The 27,528-nt window shown below is 41.3% G+C and overlaps 1 protein-coding gene across 1 annotated transcript in view; it reads left to right on the plus strand.

The window, feature by feature from the left end:
* The first annotated feature begins 274 nt into the window (after positions 1–274).
* The window catches only part of RYR3 (ryanodine receptor 3), a 386,865-nt gene continuing 359,611 nt past the window's right edge, over positions 275–27,528 (plus strand). Inside the window, exon 1 of the mRNA XM_068992826.1 lies at positions 275–544. Within this exon, the coding sequence (XP_068848927.1) occupies positions 275–544 (270 nt within the window). The remainder of the gene's footprint in view (positions 545–27,528) is intronic.

Here is a 27,528-nt window from a genome sequence, read left to right on the forward strand (position 1 = left end):
ACCTTCTCTCCACAGATCCTGCCTCCCTCTGATCTCTGCTGCCATCTCAGTTTCCCTCATTGTTTAATTGCTTATTTGGAGAAATTGCTTAGGTTTAGTTTAAGATTCCCTCAAGGGTTGAAATCCTCTGCTTACCTGGATGGTGTGCAGTTTGTACGTTTCAGAAGTGAGGCTCACGCTGTGAACTTAAGTCGTACCTCTCTTCCAAGTCCTTGCTACCCCACTCCCCAGAGATGAGTGGAATCCTGACTCAGGGGAGGAGCTCAGGTATGCCATGCGAGGAACAAACTCTCCTTCATCTAATATTCAGAGGCATGTGCCCCTCAGCAGACCTGAGGAAGATGCAGCGGGCTGCCTTAGGGGCATGGCTCTGCGTTGGGAGGTAGTCCCTTGCTCCTCACATGGGTCTCTGTTCCCCTGGCAGGAAGATGAAGTGGTCCTCCAGTGCATCGCCAACGTTCACAAGGAGCAGAGGAAGTTCTGCCTGGCAGCCGAGGGACTTGGGAATCGCCTGTGCTTTTTGGAACCCACTTCAGAAGCCAAGGTGAGATTGACCGTCTGCTCTGCACCTTCCCTCTTGACCTCCCAAGCAGTCATCCGGGGATGGGACTGCTGGGAAGTGATGATGAGAGTGGTGAGGAAGAAATTCGAAAGATATACTTATTTTGAAATAGGAAGCAGATCCCATAACTCTCCCCAGCCTAGAAAGTTATACAGTGGGATGTGAAGAATTAATAGTATCTATCTTTAAGTGTTCAGCAGCACATGGGTGAGACGCCTTGAGGTCACTGTCAGTCTTCAGGGAGAAGATGCTTTTGTTACGCCCCAAATGCCTTCCTTGTTGTTAATTCCTGGAAATCTGAGTGTGTTTTCTTTACTCCCAGCTATCATTTTATTGCCTCAGCGATTCATGGGTCCTTGGGCCTGTGTCTCACAACAAGCTCATCACTTTCAGTTGTGACTGTGCTGAGATGGTTGTAACTGCCTGCTGTGACCCAGGGGCAGAGAGGAATGTTTGCTGTGGTCCCCGCCTGTGTGGCGGCATGTAGTGTTATCTCTCCTCAGTGAAACTTACCTTCCTCCATTTTCATTTGCTTTTACTTTTCACAAACTGTATGTCAGGTGGCTCTGTGTGCCCCATAGGCTCACAGTACTTTGCAGTCCTGGAAAGACCTTTATATCAGTCAGGGTTTTCTAGAGAAACAGAAGCAATGGGATCTCTTCCTTTTTCTGGCTGGGTGGATGGATGGATACAGATTTATTTTAAGGAATTGACTTATGCACTTTTGAGGGCTGGGAAATCCGAAATCCATAGGTCAGATCAACTAGAAACTCAGAAGTTGAATCTTTCTTAAGGCAGACATTTTTTTCCTCCAAGAAACCTCAGGTTTTATTCATAAGGCCTTTGAATGATTGGGGAAAGCCTACCCACATTATCAAGGGTAATAATCCCCTTTAAAGCCAACTGATTGTAGATGTTAATTATATGTACAAAGTATCTTCACATCGAAACCTTGGTTGGTGTTTGATTAAATAACTGAATATTATAGTTTAACCAAGTTGGCACACAATTATCCATCACCCACACCCTCATACTCAGTTTTTCCTATACTATAGAATGTTTTAAATCAGAAAATGGTTATATTTTCCAGTAAAGCTGCCTGATTAGTATGTCATTTCTCCATGTTAACATGTACAGCACAGACACATGCAGTTTGGCCAAATCCTAGAACATCAAGTGTGCCCCGTGGTGGCCACGCCTCCCTGAAGCCCCTCTGCTCTTCATCACTTGCCTCCCTCCCATGTAGGGAGGTCCCTGGTCCATGAGCACAGACATCTGTCAGTAGCATGAAGGACACAGTCACATTCAAATAAATGGCAGAGCAAAGAGACAAATAAGATTTTTATCTTTTAAGGTCTTAGGTTTGATTTCCCTGAGGTCTTTCCTTATTTACTTTTGCTCTTAGCTAGGTATTTTTCTCTTCATTCCCAGCAGTCTGGGATAATAGGAAAATCATTAGATTATAAGTCAAGAAGTTGATTCTTAGCCATTGGCTCATCATGTGACCATGAGCAAGTCACTCAATCTTGTTTCCAGCTTTTTCATCTTCCAGATAACATGCAGTCTGGTGTAATGGAAAGAACATTGGTCTGAATTAGAAACCCGTGGTACCATTTGCTAGTCATCCATTGAGTAGGGTGTAGGATATCGGTTTAGGGCATTGCTCTGGAGCCAGACTCTGAGTCTGAATCCTGTGTTTACCACTCACCAGCTAAGCTAGGGCCTTGAGCAAGGTACCTCACCATTCTGAACTTAGTTTTCTTCATCTGCTTAATGGAAATTTAATAGTAACAACTTAAGAATGTTGTTATTAAGATTTAAATTAGTTAATATTTGTGAACCACCTAGCACAGTGTAAACTCTCTTTCAGTTCAGTTCAGTCTCTCAATCGTGTCCAACTACTTGTGACCCCATGAATCGCAGCACGCCAGGCCTCCCTGTCCATCACCAACTCCCGGAGTTCACTCAGACTCATGTTCAGTGATGCCATCCAGCCATCTCATCCTCTGTCGTCCCCTTCTCCTCCTGCCCCCAATCCCTCCCAGCATCAGAGTCTTTTCCAATGAGTCAACTCTTCACACGAGGTGGCCAAAGTATTGGAGTTTCAGCTTCAGCATCAGTCCTTCCAATGAACACCCAGTACTAGTTTCCTTCAGAATGGACTGGTTGGATCTCCTTGCAGTCCAAGGGACTCTCAAGAGTCTTCTCCAGCCCCACAGTTCAAAAGCATCAATTCTTTGGTGCTCAGCTTTCTTCACAGTCCAACTCTCACATCCATACATGACCACTGGAAAAACCATAACCTTGACTAGATGGACCTTTGTTGGCAAAGTAATGTCTCTGCTTTTGAATATGCTATCTAGGTTGGTCATAACTTTCCTTCCAAGGAGTAAGTGTCTTAATTTCATGGCTGCAATCACCATCTGCAGTTATTTTGGAGCCCCCAAAAATAAAGTCTGACACTGTTTCCACTGTTTCCCCATCTATTTCCCATGAAGTGATGGGACCAGATGCCATGATCTTCGTTTTCTGAATGTTGAGCTTTAAGTCAACTTCTTCACTCTCCTCTTTCACTTTCATCAAGAGGCTTTTGAGTTCCTCTTCACTTTCTGCCATAAGGGTGGTGTCATCTGCATATCTGAGGTTACTGATATTTCTCCCGGCAATCTTGATTCCAGCTTGTGCTTCTTCCAGCCCAGTGTTTCTCATGATGTACTCTGCATAGAAGTTAAATAAGCAGGGTGACAATATACAGCCTTGATGTACTCCTTTTCCTATTTGGAACCAGTCTGTTGTTCCATGTCCAGTTTGAACTGTTGCTTCCTGACCTGTTACTCAAGAAGTTTCTCAAGAGGCAGGTCAGGTGGTCTGGTATTCCCATCTCTTTCAGGATTTTCCACAGTTTATTGTGATCCACACAGTCAAAGGCTTTGGCATAATCAATAAAGCAGAAATAGATGTTTTTCTGGAACTCTCTTGCTTTTTCCATGATCCAGCAGATGTTTAACCGTTGGCTATTGTGATTTAGGCCAGATTACCTAAAACAAATTAAAGAGAACTATATATCATAACCTAAGAATTCTTTGCATCCCTCAGGTGTAAAATAATAACCCATACCACTCAGAAGTGTATTAGGGATGAGAAAAACCCTTCCTAACACCCATTTGACTGATTGTTCTTATTTTGGATTTTCATTTTAAATTTAAAACAAGATAACACAACTGAAGAAGTTTTGTAAGAAACGTGTCATCTATCTACTGTATTCCCTGTCACAACTATTATTGTTGTTTTTCACTCTGGCCTTTGTCCACATGTACCCATATATTTTCAAAGTCACACTCATAATGGATATTCAGACGTTCTGCTTTTTTTCTTTCCCATTTCATCTAGTTTCATGTTGCTATGTAATCTTCATGGTTATTAAAGAAAAATTCATGTACATGGTTTTGTTGGTTTACTTTTGCTTGCTGGATTATTGTCCAGGAGAAGAATTAATGGCATCAGAGTATAAACAACATTAAACTGGTTTTCCAAGAGGAGAAACCAATTGTTAGAGTTGGCACCCATACTATCATTGCATAAGTGTGTGTCTCTTCTCTATATAGTATGAAGAAAGCGCACCATGAGGGCTTCTCACAGAAAAATAGTATACGTTCGTGGAAAGGATAAATAGGTCTTCAGAATTTCCTGTCACCACTACTGGGAGCAGCCTGCTAGATTAAACCATTTTATGTGACTTCAGGCTTTCCTATAGTCAGCTTCAGCTATGCACAGCCCTCTTCTGTCCTGTTCCCTCCCTTTCCACTAGATATTTCTCCTAATTCTCTACTATCAGATTTCACAACCAATGGTGCCATTCTTAGGCTCTTGGAAACTAATGTTAACCCTGTAATGAAATGAGAAGGTCTGTTTTTTCCCGAGCCTGGCAAACTGGGTATAAGGTACGGACCTCAAACGTCACTCTTATCACGTGGCTACAGAGCCAGCTGGTGACCTTGGGCCATCCCAGTCAAGGGTATTTCAACTTAGTCGAGACTCAAGGTAAAATTGAGATGAACTCTAGGGAGAAGAAAGACCTCAGAGAAAGAAGACATGAGATAAGATATTCTCTGTGTACAAGTCCTGAGAAAAAAGAGGTCATATTGAAGCAGTGAGCAAGAGGGTAGAAATACAGGAAGCAAAAGTTTTAGAATATCAACCCCTGCTATAAACCAGGAACTGCTGAGCCCTTGGGAGAGTTCTTGTGACTTTGAGTCTTGTTTGTCATGGTCTTTTCTGAAGGCCCCTGAAATTGCAGATATTAATTCACAGAAGCACCCTTATTCAGCTTTCCATTCAAATGAGCACAGTGTGAGGAGTTAAAAGGTATTTTGTTTTGTAGGGAAGACTCAGTGTTGAAACCAGGGACCAAGCAACATTGAAGGGAAATGTTGCTTCTCTGTTTTTATCAATAGCAACAAATGCTTATTGATGGTCATTTTTTAAAATTATTTACTTTTAATTGGAGAGTAATGCTTTACAAAATTGTGTTGGTTTCTGCCAAGCATCCACATGAATGAGCCATAAGTATACCTATGTCCCCTCCCTCTTGAACATTCCTCCCACCTCCCTCCCCATCCCACCCCTCTAGTTTGTTATAAAGCCCTGGTTTGAGTTCCCTGAGTCACACAGCAGATTCCCAGTGACAATTTATTTTACATATTGACAGTCATTTTTAAGTGGAAAATGTACTCCCAGGAATCAGGAATTGACTATTTTCCCTCTGGTTCTTAATATTGTGTCTCATCTATGTTGTATCTGTAGTGTCCACCAAGAGGTTGCCTGTGGTTCAACTTAATATCCAGACTCATAAGATGCTGGTAGACCCCAGTCTGCTTAGTTGGACAAGAGCCACAGCTTGCCTGCTGGGAAGTGTCAGGCACTTCTGCAGAAATCCTTGCAGCCTCCAGGGTCTGCCTTCTGAATCCCCACCCCAAATGACAGCTCAGGTTCAAAGAGACAAGGTCCACATCAGGCAGGTGTAGAGTCATCATGGCTTAGAAGGCTCTGTACCACAGGAGCTGATGTATCTTGTAACAACTCCACAGGCATATCTTCTGAAGGGCCACCCCTGATACAAAAGTCTTCACACTTGAGGAATCACAAATAAAGGGCTTTCTATGAAGTATTGGTGATCTTTCCAGTCCAGATGCAGGCTACAAACTAGGGATCATTTTCACCCTAAGCAATATTCTCTCGTAACATAATTAGCATATCAGTTTAATCAGGTTGTCCTGAGAACAAAACTGGACAATTAACTGAAGGTCAAATTCTCAGGCAAAAAGAGAAGAGAGTTTCACACACCTTACCCCACAGGAATCTTCATTGATTGCAGTTATTTATGATTATAAGCCAACACCTTTCCAAATCCTGACTTCTGTATTCCTTAATTGTAGATCACCAAAAAAGAAGAAAAATATGGAAACTCTTTGTTGAAAATCAGTTGTAACAGACCATGGTTTGTTTGTTTCACCAATTTTAGTAATGAAACTAATGTTGATGAAGTGAAACAGTTTACCCTAGTGCCCTTTAAAAGTCAGTGTCATATCTGAAGTCTTTGGGCTCTCAGAAAAATGTTCCACCTTTCTGTCAGGGAGCACTGTGTCTTGCTGACCATGGTTTACTCAAAATGGAAAATCCAGTATCAAATCTAATTTTCAAGGTGAACATTTTCCAGGAAAATTTCATTCCTATTGTTTTCACTTCCTCTTTTGAAAACTGAATAAAATAGTCTCCTGTGGTTTCTGAAAACTTGTATAGGTACTGAACACCGAGAATTAAACATCTGTGTTTGTGCAAACATCATTGTGTCAATGACATTAATTACAACAGAATTCTTGGCTAAAAAAAAAAACAAAACATTTTCTGTTGCTTTTATTATCTTCAGCTCAGAAAGATTTACTGTTTACTCCTAAAAAACTAAGTCTGTGCAAATTTATGGAAACAGAGGCTCAGCCTGAAGTTGTATACCTTTTTTTGAACTTCTCAATATAATTTTAGTGTGTAGTCTTCTCAATGGGCTTGAGATCTTATAAAAGCCAAACTATGATAAAACTGTAAAAATCACATGTTTTTTAATATAGAGATTTAAACATTGAAATTCTGATCTTTTTTTTTTTTTTTAACATTTATCAAGCATTATAGTCTGTGTGTTTTGTACTGCTGTGGATGCTTACACACTCTCATTTAATCTTTACAACCCTATGAAGCAAATACTGTTCTCATTGTTTAAAAAAAAAAAAAAAGATAAAACAATTTAAACAAAGTTAAGTGACTTCCTGAAGATGGTTCATTCCAAACTCAAATCACTGTCTAATTTCTATAATACTCAGGAATAGAGTATTATGATTCTTATTTAATGATAAAGAAGCAATATTTCTTCAAGTGGCTAGATTTTTAAGAATACCCAGGCAGATCTCTATATGCACTCCCACAACCTTGTCACATCTGTCCTTTGAACGCCTGACACTCCAAAGTTAGAAATATGTATTTGCTTAAATCAAACAGAATCTATTAAAATGCAAATGCTCTCCGTACACGAAGCAATATTGAAATTTTTATAGCTAACTTTTTTACAGATATAAAGATTATCATATTTTTTTCTAAAAAGTGCATTTTTAAAAGAGTGATAAGGCAGATGTATTGTACCTCTGTATTGGGAAATAAGACACAGAAGCACTGTAAATGGGAGGGGTGTGTCAAAACATCCATTGCATTGATTTAGGATGGTTTACCTGTCTTTTCTCCTGCATTCCACCACTCTGTGATTCCCAAAGTTAAAGATTATATGGGTATACCTTAGAGATATTGCAGGCTTGGGTGCAGACCACCACAATAAAGCAAATATTCCCAATAAAGTGAGTCACACAATTTTTTTTTAATTTTCCAGTGCATATAAAAGTTATATTTACATTGTAATATTGTCTATTAACTGTATAATAGCATTATGTCCAAAAATGCACATACCTTAATTTAAAAGTACTTTATTGCTAAAAAATGTTAACCATCATTTGAGCCATCAGTCAGCTGTAGTAATAACATCAAAGATCACAGCTCACTGTTACAAATATAATAATTTTAAAGAAGTTTGAAATATTGTGGGAAGTATCAAAACATGACACAGAGACTCAAAGTGAGTGAGTGTGGTTGACATATGGTACCAAGAGACTTGCTTGACATAGGATGGCCACAAGCCTTCAATTTGCAAAAAAAAAGGAGGCTGTAATATCTGCCCAATTTGGAACATACTGAATTCAAATGCCTGAAAAACATTCAAGAGGAAATTTTGATAGGCATCTGGATATATGGAGCAGAGAGGTTGAAATGGAGATAATATTTAAGAGATATTGGCTTAAGGTTAGAGAATTATGCTTGGAGAGAGTGAGTGGAAAAATTATGGATTAAGAAGGGAAGAGAAGAGGGCTTGGAAAGTGTAGATATTTAAAGATGAGTAGAAGAGAAATACAGAGAATAAGGAGGAGAATCCTAAGAAATCAGAGGGAAAGTAGGCATTTGCAATGTCATGGAAGCCACAGAAACCAAGGGAAGACTGTCAAGGAGTATGGTCCACATGGTATAATATCACTTGGAGGCAAAGTAATGGGAGGTTGGAATGTCCATTAGATGTAGTAACACGGAGGCCAATGGCAGTCTTGGTGAGACCTTACTCAATGGGCTGACTAGTGCAGAGCCAATTGAGCAGAAGTGGAGTCCAAGTGGAAAATGGGAAAGAAAGCCAGTGCAGAAATCTCTGAAAGAGAGAGTGATGGCTGGAGAGGGTCGGAGGATGGAAGGATTTTTATAATAGAAGAGACTTAAATGTGCTTAAGACTTAAGCATGTTCCCATGCTGATGGAAAGGTACAAGTCTAGAAAGAGAAAAAAAGTGATGCAAAAGAGTGAGTGAATGATTTAGTGTGCAAATTGCTGATATGGTGGAAAAAGCTGGTATTAAGAACAGAGGTGAGGAATTGGCTTTCAAACAAAAGAAGAGCTCTTATATCGTGGAAGAGGAAGAAGGCAAGAATAAAACTAACCCTGTAGGTTTTGTGCAGAAAGTTTTGGAGAGTGAGCCAAAACACTTGGCAGGGGTCCCTAACCCCATGCCATGGATTGGAACCAGGCCATACAACAAGAGGTGAGCAGCTGGCAAGCAAGGGGAGGTTCATCTGTGTTTACAACTGCTCCCCATTGCTCACATTACCATATAATCACAATGCACAATATAATAATAATAGAAATAAAGTACACAATAAATGTAATACACTTGAATCATCCTGAAACCATTCCCCCATCCCCATCCTTGGAATAATTGTCTTCCACGAAACCAGTCCCTGGTATCAAAAAGGTTGGGGACCACTGGCCTAGAGGAGACTAGTGCCATTGCTGAGCAGTGTGAGGGCTCAGCTGGAAGAGCCACTTAAGGTTGGTAACCAAACTTCTCAGTGCTACCAGTTTTCTAAATTGTGTCATCTTGTGCAGCAGCCCACCAGAAGCATGAAGAAAGTGGATAGTTGAATTCTGCAAGGGTCAAAGTGTTGCTGGGTAAGTGTGATAAACGTCAAAGGGACAAGAGAGTTTAGGAGACTGGACCATGGTATCTTGGAATTTAAGCTGAATTGGGAAAGAACTGGGAGTGAAAAAGATTAAGGGGTGTCAGTAGTGATGAGAGTAATTGAGTGAGCAAGCCAACTGGAAGGTGACTGCATGGTTAGACAGTGGGTGTGTCCCTGAGAGGCTGCAGAGGAGACCAGTTTGGCTGAAACTAGGGCCCAGGTGTATGACCATGATAGACAGTGGCTGAACTGCAGTGTAGAATATCATTGATGAAAAGGAAGAAAAATAGCTGAGAAAATGTAATATATAATAGATTATTCATATAGCCATTAGTTGCCTAGGGCTACTGTGACAAATTAGCATACATTTAAGAGACTTCAAATAGAAATTTATTCCCTTACAGTTCTGGAGGCTAGAAGTCTGAAATCAAGGTGTTAACAGAGCTACTGTCCCTCTGAAGCCTCTGTGAGAGGATCCTTCCTGCCCACTCTGGTTTCCGGTAGCCCTGAGTATTCCTTGGCTTGTGACAGCGTAACCTCATTCTCCATCTCCGTCTTCATATGGCCCTTCTCTCTGTGTGTCTCTGACTTCACCTGGTGTTTTCTCCTTCTTATGAAGACATCAGTCTTGTTGGATTAGGCCTCACCCTAATGACTTCCTCTTTTTTAATTTAAATTTATTTATCTTAATTGGAGGCTAATTACTTTACAATATTGTATTGGTTTTGCCATACATCAACATGAATCCACCACGGGTGTACACGTGTTCCCCATCCTGAACCCCCCTCCCACCTCCCTCCCCGTACCATCCCTCTGGGTCATCCCAGTGCACCAGCCCCAAGCATCCTGTATCCTGCATCAAACCTGGACTGGCAATTCATTTCTTATATGATATTATACATGTTTCAATGCCATTCTCCCAAATCATCCCACCCTCTCCCTCTCCCACAGAGTCCAAAAGCCTGTTCTATACATCTGTGTCTCTTGCTGTCTCGCATACAGGGTTATCATTAGCATCTTTCTAAATTCCACATATATGCATTAGTATACTGTATTGGTGTTTTTCTTTCTGGCTTACTTCACTCTGTATAATAGGCTCCAATTTCATCCACCTCATTGGAACTGATTCAAATGTATTCTTTTTAATGGCTGAGTAATACTCCATTGTGTATATGTACCACAGCTTTCTTATCCATTCGTCTGCTGATGGACATCTAGGTTGCTTCCATGTCCTGGCTATTATAAACAGTGTTGTGATGAACATTGGGGTACACGTGTCTCTTTCCATTCTGGTTTCCTTGGTGTGTATACCCAGCAGTAGGATTGCTGGGTCATAGTAGTGAAGTTACTCAGTCGTGTCTAACTCTTAGCGACCCCATGGACTGCAGCCTACCAGGCTCCTCCGTCCATGGGATTTTCCAGGCAAGAGTACTGGAGTGGGGTGCCATTTCCTTCTCCAGGGGTTCTTCCCGACCCTGGGATCAAACCTGGGTCTCCTGCATTGTAGGCAGACGCTTTACCGTCTGAGCCACCAGGGAAGTAGACAGTTCTATTTCCAGTTTCTTAAGGAATCTCCACACTGTTCTCCATAGTGGCTGTACTAGTTTGCATTCCCACCAACAGTGTAAGAGGGTTCCCTTTTCTCCACACCCTCTCCAGTATTTATTGGTTGTAGACTTTTGGATCACAGCCATTCTGACCTGTGTGAAATGGTACCTCATTGTGGTTTTGATTTGCGTTTCCCTGATAATGAGTGATGTTGAGCATCTTTTCGTGTGTTTGTTAGCCATCTGCATGTCTTCTTTGGAGAAATGTCTGTTTAGTTCTTTGGCCCCATTTTTGATTGGGTCGTTTATTTTTCTGGAATTGAGCTGCAGGAGTTGCTTGTATATTTTTGAGATTAGTTGTTTGTCAGTTGCTTCATTTGCTATTATTTTCTCCCATTCAGAAGGCTGTCTTTTCACCTTGCTTATAGTTTCCTTTGTTGTGTAGAAGCTTCCAAGTTTAATTAGGTCCCATTTGTTTCTTTTTGCTTTTATTTCCAATATTCTAGGAGGTGGGTCATAGAGGATCCTGCTGTGATGTATGTTAGAGAGTGTTTTGCCTATGTTCTCCTTTAGGAGTTTTATAGTTTCTAGTCTTACATTTAGATCTTTAATCCATTTTGAGTTTATTTTTGTGTATGGTGTTAGAAAGTGTTCTAGTTTCATTCTTTTACAAGTGGTTGACCAGTCTTCCCAGCACCACTTGTTAAAGAGATTGTCTTTTCTCCATTGTATATTCTTGCCTCCTTCGTCAAAGATAAGGTGTCTATAGGTGTGTGGATTTATCTGTGGGCTTTCTATTTTGTTCCATTGATCTATATTTCTGTCTTTGTGCCAGTACCATACTGTCTTCATGACTGTGGCTTTGTAGTAGAGCCTGAAGTCAGGCAGGTTGATTCCTCCAGTTCCATTCTTATTTCTCAAGATTGCTTTGGCTATTTGAGGTGTTTTGTATTTCCATACAAATTGTGAAATTATTTTTTCTAGCTCTGTGAAAAATACTGATGGTAGCTTGATAGGGATTGCATTGAATCTATAGATTGCTTTGGGTAGTATACTCGTTTTTACTATATTAAGTCTTCCAATCCATGAACATGGTATATTTCTCCATCTGTTAGTGTCCTCTTTGATTTCTTTCACAAGTGTCTTATAGTTTTCTATATATAGGTCTTTAGTTTCTTTAGGTAGATATATTCTTAAGTATTTTATTCTTTTCGTTGCAATGGTGAATAGAATTGTTTCCTTACTTTCTCTTTCTATTTTCTCATTCTTAGTGTATAGGAATGCAAGGGATTTCTGTGTGTTGATTTTATATCCTGCAACTTTACTATATTCATTGATTAGCTCTAGTAATTTTCTGGTGAAGTCTTCAAGGTTTTCTATGTAGAGGATCATGTCATCTGCAAACAGTGAGAGTTTTACTTCTTCTTTTCCAATTTGTATTCCTTTTATTTCTTTTTCCACTCTGATTGCTGCGGCCAAAACTTCCAGAACTATGTTGGATAGTAGTGGTGAAAGTGGGCGCCCTTGTCTTGTTCCTGACTTTAGGGGAAATGCTTTCAATTTTTCACCATTGAGGATAATGTTTACTGTGGGTTTGTCATATATAGCTTTTATTATGTTGAGGTATGTTCCTTCTATTCCTGCTTTCTGTAGAGTTTTTTATCATAAATGGATGTTGAATTTTGTCAAAGACTTTCTCTGCATCTGTTGAGATAATCATATGGCTTTTATTTTTCAGTTTGTTAATGTGGTGTATTACATTGATTGATTTGCGGATATTGAAGAATCCTTGCATCCCTGGGATAAAGCCCACTTGGTCATGGTGTATGATCTTTTTAATGTGTTGTTGGATTCTGATTGCTAGAATTTTATTGAGGATTTTTGCATCTATGTTCATCAGTGATATTGGCCTGTAGTTTTCTTTTTTTGTGGCATCTTTTTCTGGTTTTGGGTGATCGTGGCCTCATAGAATGAGTTTGGAAGTTTACCTTCCTCTGCAATTTTTTTAGAAAAGTACAACTTTTCAAAACTGAACCAGGAAGAAATAGAAAATCTTAACAGACCCATCACAAGCACGGAAATTGAAACTGCAATCAGAAATCTTCCAGGAAACAAAAGCCCAGGTCCAGACAGCTTCACAGCTGAATTCTACCAAAAATTTAGAGAAGAGCTATCACCTATTCTGCTCAAACTCTTCCAGAAAATTACTTCCTCTTAACTTAATTACCTCTATAAAGACTCTGTGTCCAAATCAGGTCATATTAATAGTTGCCAGGGGTCAATTGCTGGGTGTCATATATTTGAAGGGAGCACGCAGTCAAGGCTGAGTGCCGAAGAATTGATGCTTTTGAACTGTGGCATTGGAGAAGACTCTTGAGAGTCCCTTGGACTGCAAGGAGATCCAACCAATCCATTCTGAAGGAGATCAGTCCTGGGATTTGTTTGGAAGGAATGATGCTAAAGCTGAAACTCCAGTACTTTGGCCACCTCATGCGAAGAGTTGACTCATTGGAAAAGACTCTGATGCTGGGAGGGATTGGGCACAGGAGGAGAAGGGGATGACCGAGGATGAGATGGCTGGATGGCATCACTGACTCGATGAACGTGAGTCTGAGTGAACTCTGGGAGTTAGTGATGGACGGGGAGGCCTGGCGTACTGCAATTCATGGGGTGGCAAAGAGTCGGACACGACTGAGCGACTGAACTGAACTGACACAGTCCAACAAATACCGATGTGAGTGTTCTAGTCATCAGGAATGGGAATGAAAAGGGGCCTGAGATTTCAGTGGAGATGAAGAAGGTGAAAGAAATACACAAATTGCAAAAAGGGAGGGAGCAAGGGGTGATGTCACCAGGCATAGGAAGCTTAAAGGAGGAGTTAACTTGTGGAAGAGCAGCGATCTAGAAACACTCCTGGGAAGGAGGAGGACCCAGACCCTACCTCCTAACCCTGAGTTATCTGAAGAATGAGAGAAAGAACATCTGGAATTGAGAGAACCCCAAGGGAAGATTGTTCACATCGGGCCAGGGACTTATGTTGTTTTGTGTAGGCAGGACAAAGGACTCATTTCCTATTGGTCTATATGTAAATTCATCAAGTTGAAGGGCTGGAGTCCAATCCTAGGGATGCTCAGATTCTGCAAATCATGGCCGCATGGGGCAATTCTTCCCATTCAGCAGCTAACTGGTTTCCTGTCCAGAAATTTTCTTTCCATTTCTATGTCCATGTTGAGTCTCATGCTCTGCTGTTTCTAACAGTTAAGAGATAAGGGAAACAGACATCCAAATGAGTAGCATAAAAGTTAAGAGCAATGCACATCAAGTTTATTAATGCATTTGTCGTTTGCCAGATATCTTCTCTAGTGGAAAAAAAAGGAGGAAAAGTGTTAACCCTGAGATCTTGTCTCATCTATATTGTCCTCCTTCCTATTTGAGTTATTAATACTGCCTTGATAACATACCTGCTTGAGGCATTACCGTCCCTTCTTTTTATTTAAAGACAGTCTGTACCTTTAGTTGTGGGAATCTTCACAGAGAATTTATTCAGTGTGTAAAGTGGCACCATAGCTCAGCTGCTCATTTGTCATTCACTTGTTCACAGCAGGCAAATGGCCCCAGGTGAATTATGAGTAGGTATTATTCATACCCGGGCTCCTCTGCAGCTCTTAGTGCTTTGCTCTTCAGACCTGATAGCTGCTATATTGGTCTCGATTAGCAGTATTTTTTCTTCTTCCACCAACTCCTGAACTTACTAATTAGATTACAAAGACTTGCCTTTTTTCCCCCTGTGATTAGAAGAACATATCTTTTCCAGTTGTTACTTTTACATGGAATTAAAATGATGCATTGCATTTATGTTAGAATTTGTCAAGAACCCCAGGCATGTGACGTCCACCATTTCTATTCCTCATGAGTGTTTTAAAACCTGAGGATAAAACCTAAGTCATGCTGATGACCTTTTATGTGAGCTTTTGAAATGATGTGCATATTCATAGTTCACAGTTGAAATAATTGTTTACGAAGGACATTGATAGTGATTCAAGAAAACTAGATAGTTTTGCTGTCATTCCAACATGCTTTAAAATGTTACGCAAAATAACCTCTCAAATCTGATTTGCCTGGCCATCGCATGAGAAGAGTTTTTTAAAGGAAATGTTTACATTGTTTAAGAAATTAAGATTTTCAGTTTAGTTGACAACTTTATTTCTCCCTTTCAGTAGTTTTCAGTGGTTTCGTTGGTTTGTAAATAGTGACCTGAAACAACTATATGAACTGAAATATTTTTGAGTCATTTGGAAGCAGTATCTTGTTGGTTCTTAAATTCCTGTTGTTGTTTCGTTGCTAACTCATGTTCAACTCTTTGCAACCCCATGAACTGAAGCATACCAGGCTCCTCTGTCCTCCACTATCTTCCAGAGTTTGCTCAAACTCATGTCCATTGAGTCTGTGATGCCATCCAATCATCTCATCCTCTGCCACCCTCTTCTCCTCCTGCCCCAAATCCTTCCCAGTATCAGGGTCTTTTCCAATGAGTCGGCCCTTAGCATCAAGTGGCCAAAGTATTGGAGCTTCAGCATCAATCCTTCCAATGAATATTCAGGGTTGATTTCATTTAGGATCAACTGGTTTGATTTCCTTGCAGTCCAAGGAACTCTCAAGGGTATTCTCCAGCACCACAATTCAAAAGCATCTTAAATTCCTGATGTATAGCAAACAGTTGATTTTAAATAATTGAAAATGCTATGGAGAATGAGTTTTTCTTCATCCAAATTATTTCAGGGGATGGTTACAAATTGTTCTTAAGACAGTCATTTCAGGATTTAGCTACTTTCTCTGTTAGGATGTTTTCCAATCATTTTTCTTCCATTCCACATAAACTCAGTTGAGCTTTATGCAAAGCCTTTAGATGAGAGCAACTGGTATAAGAAAGTTTTTTGTAAGCCTCTGTCAGACAGCTGTTTTTGAGCTATTGAGTGGTTGACAGAATTTAAAAACCCTTGACCCTAATGATCTATTTCTTATTAGAGCACTTTCATCAAAGACTTTAGCCATAAGCCCTACTTTAGCAGTTCACTATACATCCCAACACATTTCTGCTTCAAAATAGAAGAAATTATCTTCTCTTTGGGGTGGTTCAGGTAGAGTACTGCCTCAGAACACCCAGGGTGGAATAATTGATTGCCACCCCACGTCTCCCATCCCAAGAACAGTCACCTGAGACTTGAAATTTGAATTATTACCCTGATAAGTTGTAGCATCTAGGTTCAAACAGTTCTACTTCTTTTGCCTAAAGATGAGAGGTTTTAGAATTTATTGCAAGCTCTGAGACTGAATGAACAAAAGAAGGCTTACTGTTATCATTCAGCAAAACATGGCTAAAGAGAATTACATTTTTGGTGAAGAATATAACCAAGAAAAATGAGAACTTTATGATGTCCAAGAGGAAGTTTCCACAACCTACTCTGATCACTTTTCAAGTTGAAAAACGAGCACTGTGGTTTTGCTCGCTCCCTGGTTTCCCAGATAAATTACGTCATGAATGCTTTGTCTTTAAAGATGGTGATCTTAGCCAGCATCTGCAGGGTTTGGCACCAAGCTCACCCAGAAGGGCCCTGGTTCTCAGACTTGAATGAGCGCATTCTTGTCTTGGGCGGGGCCAGAAATCTGCTTTTATTTTTAAAACAAACTTCTGCCTGGCTCTTAGGCAGTTGGTCCACAGACCTCACTTTTGGAAACTGTGGCAGATCTGAATTTGCAGTCATCAGCCTTATACATCTGTTTCCCTGTTTGATTAAGTAATGACAAAGTAGCTAGATGGCATCACAAAATGAGGCAAAGCTACCACCAACCTTGACTTCATTAGCATCATGTTCACACTTAACTGCAGCCTGCCATGGAAAGTTTCCAATTGCTATAGTGATGAATGAACTTGCTTCTTTCCCAAATGTGCAAGTTTACTAGAAAGCGAGACATGGCACTCAGCTTCATCTTGTTCACTGAGAACTTTAGGACAGCTGATTTGAGACATTTATGTTCATGATGTCTGACAAACTTATCTTGGGTCACCATGAGCAAGGACTTTACATTTTGAGATGTGGCATTGGTCTGTTGGTTTCTATCAATGTGTTGATTCTCATGGTACTGAGCTGACACAACCATTGTGTACTGGAGGTGAGTCCTGATGATGGCTTTTCCTTTCCCCTTCCCTCCTTGATAATCTTCTCTCTCCTTATTGTTGATGGGAAACCTCAGTCACCTGGGTTAGCTACCTACCAGAGCTAAGGAAGGGAACTCAAGTTAAGGCTCTGTCATATGAACTTGGATAGATGGACAGGGGCGGTATTCAACATGGTTATTTCCTGGGCACCTTCATCAGATGCTGAGTGATGGGTTGGGTTCAAGTTAGAAGAGACTGAGTCTCCTAATGATTTCCCTGTGATTATCAAATCTGCCACATGAGCTGAGTGAAAGGTATCGGTGACTTCAGCAAGAGGAGGTTTGGAGAGAATGGCATCCAACAGATCTCCAGAGTTCAATGAGCATGTTGATGTTTCTTTGTCCTTCATACTTGGAATGCTTCCAGGTAAGGAAAGCACTAGTGAAGTAGACACAGGCCACTCCACTGTGAGAGTGCTTATTATTAAGTGAGCATTTTTAACTTGTGCAGCTACTTCCCGAGGAGCAGTGCTAAATCTCTCTCCAGTGTACATGTTTTAAAATACCTGTTGAGTACTATATTCTCCCTTGCAAATGGGGCCTGTGGTGTGAATCCTTGCAAATATGAACATCTCCTGGTAGTAGTTTAGATCAGATACTATGAGGCAGTTGAAGGGGATGGAATACTGGAGGACTTGTACATATTGGAGAAAAGTTTTATAAAAATTTAAACTATTAACATTTATAATTATTATTTATTTCCACAAAGGCTTTTTAAATTGCAACTTTTAGGAACACATATTGAATCCAGAAATGACATTTTAGGGACATTTATTAAAATGAAAATTCCACGGAGGGGACAAAAAAATAAAAACTGCATTTCCATTAGGAATTTGGATTCAACTTGAGAGTAGGAAGAAGGTATTGGAAGAAAAATTCAAACCATTTGGAAACCAGGGGGTTGTCCTTGGTCTTTGGTGACCTAAGCTTTGTGTCCACTTCAGACCCTGAGTCCAAGAGCCTTGTGGAGCTGATGCTGCAAGTCAAGCAGGACTCAGTACACAGGAGGTTCTCCCTGTTAATAATTTGGTGATCATTGCCCCTAAGGGGGACAGCACTGCTGTTGGGTACCCAGTGTCTCTGTTCCATCAGTCTTTAGTTGAGCTTGGCATTTTCTCTGCTCTGTGGGCACCTCAGAATGTTTCCCCCAATCTTCTCCTTCCTGTTATGCAATGAGAGGCCAAGAGAAACACAGTGTCCTCTCCTGCAGCTGCTGGATACCACTTCTGGGTAATGGAGAGAAGCCTCACCATGGTTTCTAAATTCTCTAATAACCACGTCATTTCACAAAAGGGAGGTGAGAGCAAGTGAAATTGCCAAGGAATATGGGGGTGGTACCCTGCTGGTCAGTGTTCCTCCCACCAAAGCTAAAGGAAACCAAGCTTGAGACTAAAACAAACATTAGGTCGAGACTAGTCTCTCCTGCCAGCCTGCCCTCCGCAGCTTTGATCTCTTGGCTTGACATTTCTGTCAATCGCACTTCATTCTTGCTCTACCATCCTATGCCCTCTGCTGCTCTGCTTGCTGATGCTGACACCCCTGATTTATTCACAGCACATGGAACACACATGCTGGTTTCATCTCCTTGCTGACATGCTGTCTTTCCTCTTTCCTGAGTGCTGCTGTTTTTCCAGCATGTAAGCTTTTTGGAATAACAACTTCCATTTCTCGTAGTAGGTCCCACTGAAAACTAGGAATTTAGGGTCCCATTTCTTACTACAGAGCTTGTTGTATTGCCTGTGCTACTCATTAAGTTAAAGTTGTATTTATGGCCATATCTTTTAGGACCATATAAAGAGTCATTGTTTCCACTCTGTCTATAAACAGTAGGTATTGTTTGCTGCTCCTCCGCACAGCTTGTTTTTTCCAGGTGCAACCGTTCCGCATTTCCACCTTTCGGCACCTTTGTTATTTAACACGCCAACCATGCCAGGCAGGAAAAACTTGGCTCAATCAAGAACCAAATCAACCATCCAGCCTGTCAGTTATGCATTTTCCCAGCAGGCAGCTTTACAAGCCAGCTGCCCAGCATTTTGACTCTCATTCTTTGGCTGCCCCTTCTTCCTCATTTTAAAGAACACAAGCCTCGCAGCACTGATTTTTGCCAGGCTCTTGGTGGACATTCTTCCTAACTGTGCCAGAAGCAACTGATGCTTGGCAGAATATTGGTGTCCAGGGTACCTCAGTGTTACTTTTGGTTGGGGCCATAGCAGGCAAGATCATAAAAACAACAATTATGTGTTTTTCAAATTATTAGGTTATTTGTTTGGAAGAAATTCTTATATTTTAATGAATTGAGCTCTCTAACAAAAGACCTAGTTACTGTCCAGGGACCTGAATTTACTTGTTCGGTTCAGTTGCTCTGCAGTGTCTTTCAAATTAGGGTTAGAGGCGTCCTGCTTCAGAGTCACCTGGGATATTCTTTTAAAGTACCACCTGAAGAAGTATCTCAGGAATCATAAGTGTCAGCAGTCAGCAGTCTTGCCCTGAAGATTCTTGGGCCAACTGTATTTCTACATTCACAATTCCAGAACAAGCTTATTTGTGTTGCCTCTTGTGAGAAATCTCTGAGCATCATCAAAGGATAGGTGACGTTGCCAGTGTGGCTTATATTTGAATTAATAAATATTCTTCCTATGAGAGGCTAGACTGTAAAAGATCTGTTGATCAGTGTCAATTAAACAGCCAATATCTGGGCATTTGAGGAATGAAGAAAAGAAACAGTTACTGTGAGTGTTTTTAGTTCTTTATCACTTTCGGCTGGTATTTCCTGGCGGGGCTTCTGTCAAAGGATATTTGGCCTGCAATTTGGATTTCCTGCTTCTAAGTGGCAGTGGCTCCTTGCTCACATAGGAAGTGTTTCAGCCAGTGTTCAACTCAAGTAAATTTTTAACTCCCTAGTAGAAGCTTTCTATTTGATTTTTTAAAATATCAACACTGTCCTGTAACCTGATAATATTCTTTCTTTCTCTTGTGAGTGATCAATCTACTCCAGCCCTTTCCTTCTGAATAATCTTTCTTTCTTGAAGTAAACCTCAGGCCAGCATGACATCAGGTGCTGAAGTCACTCTGCTCAGGACCGTGATTTTGTCTAGTAAGTCTCCTTGCGCTCTGGTAGTGATTTTCCACAGGTGTCTGTCCTCCCAGGGATGCTCACTGTTCCTTAGAATAAACAGCCACCAAGAGACTGGTGGATGCCAAGAGCATTGCCTTCCTGTGGCTGATTCCTTGGGCATCAGAAGGCACTTTCTTTGCTCCATTCCTTTAAAACATAATAACATCTTTGTCCTCTCCTCCCCAAGAGAATATTTTCCATCTCTGAGTTTAAATTCTGTCTGCCTTGCTGTTTACATACTTTGTTTTTGTTAGCAAAGTCCAGGCAAAAGTTGAACTCAAATGTTTTGAATAGTTTCTGTGTATAATATTTTCAGAAAGACCGTTTATCCTTTTCCATAGCAAAATAAATTTTTTAAACACATATGCAAGGTTTTATACATTTTAAACTTGTTTCACACTAACTCTTAACACAGACAGGCAAAGTCTCTTCCTTCAACATATGTAAAATCTGGATGTATACATGTTCAAAATCTACATATGTATTGTGTCCGTGGTGGAAACTTGTCTCGTCATGCCCAGAGTTGAATTGCTTTTTTGAAGAGCGCACTTACATGGTAAGTCAGTGTCAGATTTCAGAACTGTGTAATGATGGAAATAAGCTTGCCTGCCAGGAGTCTCAACTTGAGAAAGTTCTTGAGCCCAGATAGTCCCACTAACTGCAGTCATAGTCTCTGCATTCCCAATGGCCCATTCCAGACCAACCCTTCCTGAGACAGTCAAGAACCTAATATGAAGTCCTTAAATTATTAAAGTACAAGAATTGGGAGGGCACTTCCAGCCCAGTGGTTAAAATTCTGTGCTTCTACTGCGTAGGGTTGATACCTGGTAGGGAAACTAGGATCCCCTCATGCCACATGGCACAGCCAAAAAAATAAAAATTGGGAGGGGGTAGCCTTGTAGAGTTAGAGTCCCACCACATTGGTGTAGAAATGAGAACCTTCTCTTCAGGAATATTGACCTAGTATCGGAGAGAGTTGAGTTTGGAATTCCTGCTGCTGCTGCTAAGTCGCGTCAGTCGTGTCCGACTCTGTGCAACCCCATGGACGGCAGCCCACCAGGCTCCCCCATCCCTGGGATTCTCCAAGCAAGAACACTGGAGTGGGTTGCCATTTTCTTCTCCAGTGCGTGAAAGTGAAAAGTGAAAGTGAAGTCGCTCAGTCGTGTCCAACTCTTCCTGACCCCATGGACTGCAGGAATTTCTGACTTCAATGCTATTCTCAGATGTGGTTATGGGAAAGCCTTTCAGCCTTTCTGACATACAAACTGTCTATAATTTTGTTGTTAAAGAGTTGATGTTAGAGTTAAATGGGGTAAAATTTAGTACAATACCTGCTACAATTATATAGATAGGTAAATAGATAAATTTAAAATGTATATATGAATTCTGTTCTTGTTCCTCCACTTGCCCATAGTAAGTTTTACCTAATTCTTGTGTATCTCAGTTGGGCCAACTCTGAAATAGTTGTAAGTGTTGGTCTTAGTTTCTCAGTCATGTCTGACTCTCTGTGACCCTGTGGACTGTAGCCCGCCAGACTCCTCTCTCCATGGGATTATCCAGAATCCCATGGGAGAATACGGGAGTAGGTTACTGTTTCCTCCTCCAGGGGGGTCTTCCTAACCCAGGGATTGAACCCAAAGCCACCAACTATTTTTGCAGAAACACAGAGACTGAGCAACAACCTCAGATTTAAATATCCACTGTTAAAAATAAATAAATATTCACTGTTATAACTTTCCTCATTATATTCTACCAAACACTTTGCAGAAGTGACAAAGGTAAAAGGCGCTTAACTGCATAAATACTTAAACCTGGTTGGGACACGTTGCAGGTGCTAGTTTGGTTAATGATCGGCTCTGCCTTTAAAGTATAAATACAATGCAAATAATTATGTATTATCGATGATAGAGAAGCACTCCACAAATGAGCTCATGTCTGCTGTAGATGGATGAGATCATGTCTATGAAGTGCTTAAAACTCCTGAAGTACAAGCTGTATGTCCCGTCTCTAGCCATCCTGATGTTCTCCCATGGAAAGCTGGTCTTATCCAATGCCTTCTGTACCCAGTGGGGCCAGATTGACCTGGAACATTTTCTGGAGGAGAGAATAATTTTCTGCCCTCAAGGGCTTGGGAAGTCTTCTCATCCACAGTCTTTGAGTAGGACTCCATTGAGCCTCATGGAACGAACTCAGGTTTCCTGCATTGCAAGCAGATTCTCTGCTGTCTGAGCCACCAGGGAAGATCCCCTGGAGCAGGGAATGGCTACTCACTCAGGTATTCTTGCCTGGACAATTCCGTGGACAGAGGAGCCTGGCAGGCTACAGTCCATGGAGTGACAATGAGTTGGACATGACTGAACAACTAATACTTTCATTCTTTTCACATTGAGCCTCATAGGGAGATTTTATCAATCCTGTTTGAGGCACTGTGGTGAAATGGAACAAACAAGTCATATAGAAGCCAGATCACTGGGGACAGAGTCCAGCTCTGCCTGTCACTAGCAGACATGGTGCCCATGGAGATGAGTTGGAGGTGTGGCTGAATTAGGTGAAAAAGCAAAGGGAAGTAAGGACAGAGGTCCTGCAAAGCCTACAACTATAATATTCAGCTTCAACTAGTGGAATTTTAAACAGATAGAAAGAATCCACACAAGAAAATGGAAAAAGAACTCTCCCATCTTGTTCATTCATTAAATACGAATTCAAGTTCTGGCTCTGTGCCAGGAACTGCTTGCTCTTGTAACCCCTCTTCAGGCCACACTCCAGCCTGGGCTGACCTTTTCCATCACAACATTGCTTCTGGGTCCAGCAAAACATAAAACTCAAACTGCTCAATTTAGCATTGAATATCAACTTTTATATTGTTTCATGAAGTCTCATGTATGGTAGATCTGTCTCTTCAAATAGCTTAAAAATTCTTTAAGGTTAGAAACCATGTCTTTCTCTTTTTATTCCCCACAGCAGGTGACACAGTTGTTGTTCAGTCACTAAGTCATGTCCAACTCTTTGCAACCTCCTGGACTACAGCACGCCAGGCTTCCCTGTCCTTCACTATCTCCCAGAGTTTGCTCAAACTCATGTCCATTGAGTTGGACCTGTCATCCAACCATTTCATCCTATGTTGCCCTCTTCTCCTGCCTTCAGTCTTTCCCAGCATCAGGGTCTTTTCCCATGAGCTGGCTCTTCACATCAGGTCACCAAAGCACTGGAGCTTCAGTATCAGTCCTTCCAATGAATATTCCAGGTTGATTTCCTTTGGGATTGACGGGTTTGATCTCCTTGCCAACCAAAGGATTTTCAAGAGCTTCTCCAGCATGGAAATTTGAAAGCATCAATTCTTTGGTGCTCAGCCTTCTTTACGGTCCAACTCTCACATCCATACATGACTACTGGAAAAACCATAGCTTTGACTAGATGGATCTTTGTCAGCAAAGTGATGTCTCTTGTTTTTAATATGCTGTCTATGTTGGTCATAGCTTTCCTTCCAAGGAGCAAGCGTCTTTGAATTTCATGACTGCAGTCATCATCTGCAGTGATTTTGAGAAATTTTTTTATTAAGAAAATAAAGTCTGTAACTGTTTCCATTTTTTTCCCAATCTATTTGTCGTGAAGTGATGGGACCAGATGCCATGATCTTAGATTTTTGAATGTTGAGTTTTAAGCCAGTTTTTTCACTCTCCTCTTTCACCTTCATTAAGAGGCTCTTTAATTCCTCTTTACTTTTTGCCATTAGGGTGGTGTCATCTGCGTATCTGAGGTTATTATTTCTCCTGGCAATCTTGATTCCAATTTGTGAGTCTTCCAGCCCAGCATTTTGCCTGATGTACTCTGCATGTAAGTTAAATAAGCAGAGTGATAGTATACAGCCTTAAGTTACTCCTTTCTCCATTTTGAACCAGTCCATTATTCCATGTCTGGTTCTAACTGTTGCTTCTTGACTTGCATACAGGTTTCTCAGGAGACAGGTAAGATGGTCTGGTATTTACATCTCTCTAAGGATTTTCCACAATTTGTTGTCATCCATACAAAGTCTTTAGCTTAGTCAATGTAACAAAAGTAGTTGTTTATTTTTTAATTCCCTTTCTTTTTTTCTGATCCAATGGGCATTTTCAATTTGATCTTTGGTTCCCTCTGCTTTTGTAAATCCAGCTCGTACATCTGGAAGGTTCACATACTGTTGAAGCCTAGCTTGAAGGATTTTGAGCACTATCTTGCTGGCTTGGCACAGTACTGCATGCATATTGTTCAGTTCAGTTCAGTTGCTCAGTCGCGTCTGACTCTTTGTGACCCCATGAACCGCAGCATGCCAGGCCTCCCTGTCCATCACCAACTTCCAGAGTTTACCCAAACCCATGTCCATTGAATCTGTGATACCATCCAATCATCTCATCCTCTGTCATCCCCTTCTCCTCCTGCCCTCAATCTTTCCCAGTATCAGGGTCTTTTCAAATGAGTCAGCTCTTCGCATCAGGTAGCCAAAGGATTAGAGTTTCAGCTTCAACATCAGTCCTTCCAATGAACACCCAGGATTGATCTCCTTTAGGATGGACTGGTTGGATCTCCTTCAAGTCCAAGGGACTCTCACAAGTATTCTACAACACCACAGTTCAAAAGCATCAATTCTTTGGTGCTCAGCTTTCTTTATAGTCCAACTCTCACATCCATACATGACTACTGGGAAAACCATAGGCTTGACTAGACAGACCTGTGTTGGCAAAGTAATGTCTCTGCCTTTTAATATGCTGTCTAGATTGGTCATAACTTTCCTTCCAAGGAGTAAGTGTCTGTTAATTTCATGGCTGCAATCACCATCTGCAGTGATTTTGGAGCCCAGGAAAATAAAATCAGCCACTGTTTCCACTGTTTCCCCATCTATTTGCCATGAATTGATGGGACCAGATGCCATGATTTAGTTTTCTGAATGTTGAGCTTTAAGCCAACTTTTTCACTCTCTTCTTTCGCTTTCATCAAGAGGCTTTTTAGTTCCTCTTCACTTTCTGCCAGAAGGGTGGTGTCATCTGCATATCTGAGGTTATTGATGTTTCTCCCAGAAATCTTGATTCCAGCTTGTGCTTCCTCCAGCCCAGCATTTCTCATGATGTACTCTGCATAGAAGTTAAATAAGCAGGGTGACAATATATAGCCTTGACATACGCCTTTTCCTATTTGGAACCAGTCTGTTGTTCCATGTCCAGTTCTAACTGTTGCTTCCTGACCTGCATACAGGTTTCTCAAGAGGCAGGTCAGGTGGTCTGGTATTCCCATCTCTTTCAGAATTTTCCACAGTTTATTGTGATCCACACAGTCAAAGCATATTGTTAGGTTCTCTAAATACTGGCTGACCACCTGTTGGGAATGGGAAAGGAAACAGAGGATACTTGGGCTGATTTTGGCTGCTGGGCCTCCAGGAATTCTCCTTTTGTGGAGAACAGGTGTCATTCTCTCCAATTCCTTATGTTTTCCCAGATGAGCCTCCCCCTGCTGACACCCTCAGGGCTACCACTGTATCTTCTCAGAGCCTTTGTTCTCCCATCATCATTCTGTTGCCCAAATGGATATCCAGGGACAGTTTGCTAAATGTAATTGCTATGTGTGTGGTACTTCTGACCCTTGAGGTGGCTTGTTCTTCCTGAATCTTTTTTTTTTTTTTTTGCCCTCTTTTGCCATCTGATAGAAACACTGACCATCTTCCACCCCTCTCCTACATCCAATTAGTCACCAGATCTTCTCTCTCTTAACTTCTGAAGATTTTTCTAATTCACTACTTTATCTCCATGTCTACCACCATTACTTTACTTCATGTCATGTTATCTTATAAGCAGTTTATTGCAGCAACCTCCTAACTTGTTTCTCTGCCTTGGTTCTAGCCCCTTCACACTGGAACTGCAGTGACTTTTCAGAGATGCACATTTGATTCTGTCACTTCCTTTACTCATTGGAAAAGACTCTGATGCTGGGAGGGATTGGGGGCAGGAGCAGAAGGGGACGACCGAGGATGAGATGGCTGGGTGGCATCACTGACTCGATGGATGTGAGTCTGAGTGAACTCCAGGAGTTGGTGATGGACAGGGAGGCCTGGCATGCTGCGATTCATGGGGTCGCAAAGAGTCGGACACGACTGAGCAACTGGACTGAACTGAACTGATTGCCCTGAAGATGAAGTTCAAAATCCTTGGCAGGGGGACTCATGACCCTCGGTCTAATGTCTGCTTCTTCCCCAACCTCGCTTCTCACCTTCTCTCCTTGTTCCTCTCCCCTGCTTCAGCCCCGCTCAGCTCTGTGTGCTTCCTCACACACTTCCTTCTCCCTCCTGTGGGCCCTGTGAATGATACTTTAAATCATACTTGTTTTCCCCATACACCACGAGACAACACAGCCTTAAAGGGCAGGGATTATCCTTACACAAAATAAATACTTGAAAAATTATATACATGAACATTTAAGTGAGTTATTGATGTTTGGACTTCACTGCCCTCTGTGGATAACATTTGACATTTATTTAGTACTTACTATGTGCCAGACTATGTATGACTATGTTTAAGTTCTTTAAACATAAAAACTGAGTTTATTCTAAGGAGTAAGTACCATTAGATCTCTACTCTACAGACAAGGAAACTAAGGCACAAAGAGACAAAGCTACCCACCTAATATCATTCAGCTAGTAAGTGGTTGAACACAGATAGGACCTCAGGAAGTCCTGTACTACAATATTCGCTCTTAACCAATAACCCATTAATGTGGTCACAGAGTGTATCACTGAGTCTTGGCTGTGTGAGAGCCAGATGGATCAACACTAAATGGGAGTAGACCCATGACAATGAGAGAAGAAAGTTCCCTTGAATCTTAAGCCGGAGACTCGGGGAAGGGGCTCAGCCAGGCAGGTGTGTGCTCAGTGCAATACGTCTGCAACCACAGGCACCATCAGTCACGTGCTCTCAGATAGTCTTGGACACAGAGTCAGTTCATGAAGGTTTGAGTTGAGCACTTGCTGTTCCGTGTACTGAAGAAACCAAAAGTAGAATCAGACACATATTTTGCAAGATACCCACAACTTAGTGAAACAGACTGCACCATGTGAACAACTATGTAAGCCACAGAAGACTATAGTTAACAGTGTAATGGAGAGAGGACAGCCCCACTTCTGTTAACTAATTCTCTTCATTTCCCTGAAGGCTTGTCTCATACCAGCTAGTACCCTGGTGAGCGTACAATGTGGGGTTGCTAGGTAGAAAAACGCTACGTGAAGCCAAGAGTAGAAATGTTAAATTCCCACCATCTTGGACTTGGTAAGCCCCAGAAAAATACTTGGAGTACCTAGATTAAGGGAACATGGAGGGTCCATAGGCCTTTTCTTTTGCTCTTTTCTATGTATTGGGGCTAAATAAATACCTAGTTCTTGGCTTAAACAGAGTCCTGGCATTTCAAGGTTTTCTGTAGGACATTTGGAAATGGTGCTTCTCTAGGGTGAGGACTGGGCTGCAGAGAGTGATGAGGA

The sequence above is a fragment of the Capricornis sumatraensis genome, chromosome 2 (genome assembly GCF_032405125.1).
Source record: "Capricornis sumatraensis isolate serow.1 chromosome 2, serow.2, whole genome shotgun sequence".
In the NCBI taxonomy this organism is placed as follows: Eukaryota; Metazoa; Chordata; class Mammalia; order Artiodactyla; family Bovidae; genus Capricornis; species Capricornis sumatraensis.